This window comes from Apteryx mantelli, chromosome 3, assembly GCF_036417845.1.
Source record: "Apteryx mantelli isolate bAptMan1 chromosome 3, bAptMan1.hap1, whole genome shotgun sequence".
In the NCBI taxonomy this organism is placed as follows: domain Eukaryota; kingdom Metazoa; phylum Chordata; class Aves; order Apterygiformes; family Apterygidae; genus Apteryx; species Apteryx mantelli.
The window spans coordinates 39,013,549-39,019,470 of record NC_089980.1 but is presented as its reverse complement, the minus strand read 5'-3'; the positions used below and the strand labels follow the sequence as shown (position 1 = coordinate 39,019,470).

Genomic DNA, 5,922 nt, shown 5'->3' with positions numbered 1-5,922 from the left:
ATCACTTTTCATGCCAGCTTAGAATAATATTATTAAAAAAAAAAAGGAGAGAGAGAGAAAGAAAGGGGGGAAAACTCAGAGAGGGAGAGGAGAGAGGGAGCAGGACTTTACCACTATATTATGTTGGATCTTTCGGCGGAGGGGGGTGGGGGGGAAGCAGGGAGATCCCAAGCCGGCGGCCGAGGGGGGTGGGGGTGGGAGAGCCGCGGCCGCTGTGAGCGCTGCAGATAGGAGACAAAAGAGGCACAAAGTTACTCTCGCAACTCGGACTTACAAAAAGGAGGCGGACGGGGGAAAAAAACTTTCCACGCTCGGGCTTTCGATCGTTTCTTTTTTTCTCTTTTTTCCTGGGCTTTTCCTTTTTTTCCTCGTCCCCGGCTACGCCGCCCGCGGCCGCTGCCCGGCCGGGCGCCGCCGATGGCCGCGACCCCCCGCGCCCGGCCGTGACGCCCGCTCGCCGCGGGCCGGGGCCGCAGGGCGCCGCTGCCGCTGCCGCCGCCGCCGCCGCTGCCGCCGCTGCCGCCGCCCCGGGGCCGGGGCCGGGGCCGGGGCCCGGGCCGGCCCCACATGCCGGGCGCTGCCCGCCGCCCCGCGCCGCTCCCCTCTATGCGGCCGCCCGCGGCGCCGCAGCGGCTCTAGGGTGCGCGGCGGAGCAGGGCTCACCATGTCGATGCTCCCGACTTTTGGCTTCACCCAAGAGCAAGTGGCCTGCGTCTGCGAGGTGCTCCAGCAAGGCGGCAATATCGAGCGGCTGGGGCGGTTCCTCTGGTCCCTCCCTGCGTGCGAGCACCTCCACAAAAACGAGAGCGTCCTCAAGGCCAAGGCCGTGGTGGCTTTCCACCGGGGCAACTTCCGCGAGCTCTACAAGATCCTGGAGAGCCACCAGTTCTCGGCGCACAACCACCCCAAGCTGCAGCAGCTCTGGCTCAAGGCGCACTACATCGAGGCGGAGAAGCTGCGGGGGCGACCCCTAGGGGCGGTGGGCAAGTACCGGGTGCGCCGCAAGTTCCCGCTGCCCCGCTCCATCTGGGACGGCGAGGAGACCAGCTACTGCTTCAAGGAGAAGAGCCGCAGCGTGCTCCGCGAGTGGTACGCCCACAACCCCTACCCGTCCCCCCGCGAGAAGCGGGAGCTGGCCGAGGCCACCGGCCTCACCACCACCCAGGTCAGCAACTGGTTCAAGAACCGCCGCCAGCGGGACCGGGCCGCCGAGGCCAAGGAAAGGTACGGGTAAGCGCCCCTCGGACGCCCCCGCCGCCTCTGCCAGGGCTTCCCCCCGCGCCGGGAAGTCCAGGTCCTCGCCGGCAGCGGGTCGCCGCCGGGGCCGCCCCCGAGGGCAGCCCGCGGGCCGCGGGCCCCGCCGCCACCTGGGCCCAGGGGGAGGCTCGGGGGGGCCGGGGGACCGCGGGGCCGGGGGCCGCCGGCTCGGGCCGCTGGGGCGGGGGCAGGAGGAGGAAAGGAGAAGAGCCGGCTCCGCGGAGAGCCGGTGAAAAACAATAGGAAAGAAACTCCCCGGGCCGCTTTCCCTCCGCCGAGCCATCACTTCCGAGGCAATTAGCGCGGGGGCAGCTCCTTTCGCCCGCGGCGCCTGTCACGGCCAAGTGCGACGGCCGCTGACACCCGCCGCCAGCCGCCGGGCCCGGGCCCGAGCGCCGCGCACGCCGGGCTGCGGGGCGCCTCGGCGGCGCCGGCGCTGCCCCGGAGCGGGGCCCGGGGGGGCGGCGGCGGGGCCCGGGCGGGCGGCGGGGCCGTCGAGCCGCCGCCGGGCGCGGCCGGCGGGGCGGCGGCAGCCCCCGGCGCGGCCGCGGTGCCCGGTCCCCGGGCGCAAGGTGAGGGCCGGGGCTCCGCGGGGCCGGCGCGGCCCGCACACGTCGTGGCGCGTCCTTGAAGGCTGCCCCCGTGCAGAAAGGGAATGGCAGGGGGCTAAGCAGGAACAAATTGGTCTGAGCGCTGTAAATAGCGGCTAGTAAAATTGCTCTTAACCTCAGCTCCCGGCGTGAAGCAGGAGACCTCGGCAAGGATTGAACGGGGCAATCTTTTACTTTGCTCATTAAAATGCAGTTGGTATTCGGTGCCCAGCGAGGTGCTCATGAATGCACGTTAAGATATGTGTGTTCTTACACCAGGCGTGATTCCGAGACTGTGTTTTCCTCGTTAAATGGAGTGAAGGGACTATTAATTGCTGGGCAGAGGTTAATGCCTACATACTCGCGTAGTCGGGGTGACTTATCCGTCAGCAGTCCCTCTGCCTTAAGAAGACTGCTCGAAGAAGTAAAAAAGGCATACTCCAAATCCATAGTGTCTACTTCCCAGCTCGCTGAATTACCCCGTCCATACGGATTTAATCGTATGGCCTGCGTGGTTAATTAACAGATCGGAAATCTCCTGTAGATCCGTGCCTTGGAGGAGACTCCTTTTTTCGTTTCTACCGAATGTGTTTTGGGAACGGAGGGCGCCACGGCCGCGCTCTCCGCGCAGCTGCGCTGCTCGGCAGGTTCGGGTTCTGCACAGATTTGCTCCACACATTTCCCAGAACAGTGTTAGCGCTTTAATTTTCTTTCAAATCCCCGTAAGTGTTGGTTTTACGAGATGTTAGAGATCCTTTTTATTGCTGATAGCAGGGACTCACCTTCAAATATCCAAAGGAAATGAAGGTTACACTTATTCCATTCTTTTTTTTTCCCCCGAGGAATTAAATTTTAAAGGTCTCCAGAGACAAATAAGGTTTTTGACATTGAAAAAAATACACTCAACCTAATATTACACTCCAGGCTTTGGAAAACAGGTTGTTCATGGGATTGCCATTCACTCAAGCCACTTGTTCAAACAGAGCTTTCTTTTCTATTTTTATTTTTTTGGCACTGTCTCCGGCCACATCCCACAGCCCTTATTGAGGAAAAAAATGTCAGCGCAATGGCTTCACTTCTCTCGAGCGAGTTCTGCAGAATCGGGCCCCTCTGCCGGATAGTATGTTTGAAAGCTTCCCTGGAGTTGAAATACCTTCAGCATGTCAGGCAGGGCCACGGCTCTAAGGGCTATGTCTAAAGACTGAATTATTCTTGACGGGACGGTGGCCCCCACCCCATTTTGCCCCTCTCATTTCAAAATAATAACCGAAAGGGCTTGGCAAGGCTCCAGCGATTTCTCGGTATTCACCCGGTGCTGATTTTTGACATACTGTCCCGCTTCCCAAGCCGTGGCTCCCCGCAAGCCGCCTTCGAGGGGGCGGTCCCCACGGCGCCCTTCGCGCCGGCCTCGCCCCGGGCAGGGACGGAGGGGCAGGAGCCCCTGTGCTGGGCATTTCCCCGGAGGGCTCAGGAAGTAAGCGAGTTAACTCTCTTTGCTCGCCTCCTTTTCCATATTGGGCTGTGTTTTGGGTTTTAAGCTTCGGGCGAGGGGAAAAAAGTCCGGTTACTTAAGCGAGAGCGAGACTTGCCCGTCCGAGGCGAGTGCGCGGGGCTGCGCGGCTGCGCAGAGCAGCCCTGCGCGCAACCCGCTTCTCTTCGGCCTTCCCAAGAGAAATCCCGGCTGAACTTCTGTTCAGCTCCGGGAGCCGTTTTCAAGTTAAAAAATCTTTTTTTTTTTTTTTTTTTGGTCTTCCTCCCCCTCTTTCCCTCCCTCCCCACGCTCTGCAAATGCTTTGCAATAGATGGACGCAGAAAAGGACGTTTTGGCAAAGTGACACTTTCCGCTGGGCTAGTGGGAGACTCTGTTTACAAGCTCGGCGGACCTTAGACCTCTGTGCCAGATGAAGAGGCCTTGGAGATTTGCAGAGTTTGTAAACCTACTGTTTTCACACTGCTCTCCTTCCCCGGGAGCGAGCGTCCTGCCGCCGCCGCCGCCGCCGCCCGCTCCCGCGCTGCGCGCCGCGCTGCGGAGCGGCGGCCCCACGGTGATCTCGCTCCCTCTTTTGTATTTCCTCTAGGGAAAACAACGAGAATTCCAACTCCAACAGCCACAACCCGCTCTCGGCGTCTATGAACGGGAATAAGACAGTTTTGGGGAGCTCGGAGGACGAGAAGACGCCGTCAGGGACCCCGGATCACCCCTCCTCCAGCCCCGCGCTGCTGCTCGGCACCAACCCTGGCCTGCAGCCCCTGCACGGCCTGGGCCACCCCCCGGGTCCCAGCGCCATCCCTGTGCCCAGCGCCGACCCCATGCACCACCACAGCTTGCAGGACTCCATCCTCAACCCCATGTCATCCAACCTGGTCGATCTGGGCTCTTAAAAGCGCGTACACGCTCCCTCCCTCGCACCAGCCCTCCTTTACTCTCTATCTCTTTCTGCCTCTCTCCTATTTTTTTTTTCCCCTTAATGTTACCAGAGACTTTGTAAGCGATGGCAGACTCCTTGGTGGCTGCGTTGTGCCTTTTGGCAGGCAGGCTGGCTGTAGGTTTGGAAGGTACCGGACTCGACTGTGTGCAGTAATGTCGTGACAAAGCCTTAAGGGTTGTTTAAAGCTGTTTTCAGGCGTGTATGGACCGTTGGATAGGACCTGTGATTTTAACGGCAGGCTCTAACGTGGTTCTGCGTAGCAGCTCTTTCCAGCCTTAACTCCACGCATTTCTCGGTATTTTTGTTCGATCGGTGCGGTCTGTGTGTGAAGAGGCACATTGTATCTTTTTTTCGGGGTGGGGAGGAAAGGGGAGCGTAAGGCCGCTGTTCACACGCCTGTTGGGAAGTTACGCATCGCTCGCGGTACTCTGTTGTAGTTATGTATCCGTGGCAGGTGTACGATGTACAAGTTCAACTAAGAATACAAAAGTTGTAGTCAAGTTATAGCAGCAACACGCGCTCTAGGCAGACTCTGTAACCTCCTTTAGCTGATGCTATGCAGAGAGACGGCTTCTTTGGCCTTGTCCATGTGGTGCTTTTGCCATTTGCTGGGTGGGAAAGGAAATGATGGCCCGACTCTGGCCCGAGTGGAAGGCAATGGCAGATTCTCCCCTCGGCGTGTAACGCGGGCAGGAGCGGGCTTAAAAAAAATAAGGAATTGCTGCTCAACTTTAGACCTAAACGACAGTATCAACCGCAAATCACTCGACCTTAGTTTTGTTTATTGTTTATATTATGTGAATACATTCTTTGGAAAATATTTCTGCTTTTATTTTATAATAAAATTTAGAAATCTAACTCGGCGTGCGATTGCTTCACTCGCCTCCGAGGCGCTTTGGGGCTCAGCCCGGCCCGCCAGCAGCGCCAGGCGACCGCCGGGGCCCCGGCAGCGCCCCCGCCGGGGGCTCCCCCCGCGCCGCCGCGGTCGCGAGCGGGCGCCGCCCCTCACCGCCGCGTCGGGCCGCCGGAGGAGAGGCGAGGCGAGGCGAGGCGAAGGGGCAGGAAACGCGGCGCGGGCCCTCGGGGTGGTCGCCCACCTTCTCCCCCAGGAGTACGGAGGCGCTCGCCCCCACGTCCGGGCAGGCCCCGGGATGCCCGGCGGTGCCGCACTAGCCGCGGCCCGCGGCCCGGCGCGCAGCTGTGCGCGGCCGCGCAGGGGCGGGGGCTCCGGCCCTGCTTCAGGGGCGCGCCGCAGCCGGACTTCCAGCGCCTGTGAGGCTCACACCGGGAACTGGGGTTTTTCTTTTCTTTTTTTTTTTTTTTTTGGTAAGCACAGGGTGATGGTAGAGACAGGCACACTGCTCGCAAGCTTGCTTCTTTAAAACATAAGAGCTAAGGCCGATTTCTTTACGGAGATGGGTAGAGTCGAAAGCCAAGCGAGATAGCGCCTTTTGCTTCCCCAGTCTGCGGCTGCACGGCATTTCGCCCAAGGATGCCTGCGCCTTCGCTACCAACTCCGTGCTAGATCCGAGTGTAATATGTGGTATGCGTAAAATGTTCCTAGAATATGGCAACGGTTTGTGTGTGTGTGTGCGGTTTTTCCCCCCTAAAGTGAATTTCTTCTGAAAAATAAACCGGGAAAACGA

At 60.0% G+C, this 5,922-nt stretch overlaps 1 protein-coding gene across 1 annotated transcript; it reads left to right on the top strand.

Moving 5' to 3' along the window:
* Window positions 1-664: 664 nt before the first annotated feature.
* SIX2 (SIX homeobox 2) lies at window positions 665-5,083 on the top strand. The gene is made up of 2 exons (XM_067294706.1): window positions 665-1,224; window positions 3,926-5,083. Exons 1-2 carry the CDS (start codon window positions 665-667, stop codon window positions 4,227-4,229), a joined length of 864 nt encoding a protein of 287 aa, XP_067150807.1. The 3' UTR covers window positions 4,230-5,083.
* The last annotated feature ends 839 nt before the right edge of the window (window positions 5,084-5,922 follow it).

What these genes read in the sequence shown, in the direction of transcription:
- SIX2 (XM_067294706.1), top strand. Translation starts at nt 665, where the DNA reads ATGTCGATGCTCCCGACTTTTGGCTTCACCCAAGAGCAAGTGGCCTGC. An exon ending in GCCGCCGAGGCCAAGGAAAG is followed by an intron (nt 1,225 to 3,925) that starts GTACGGGTAAGC and finishes TATTTCCTCTAG; the next exon opens with GGAAAACAACGAGAATTCCA.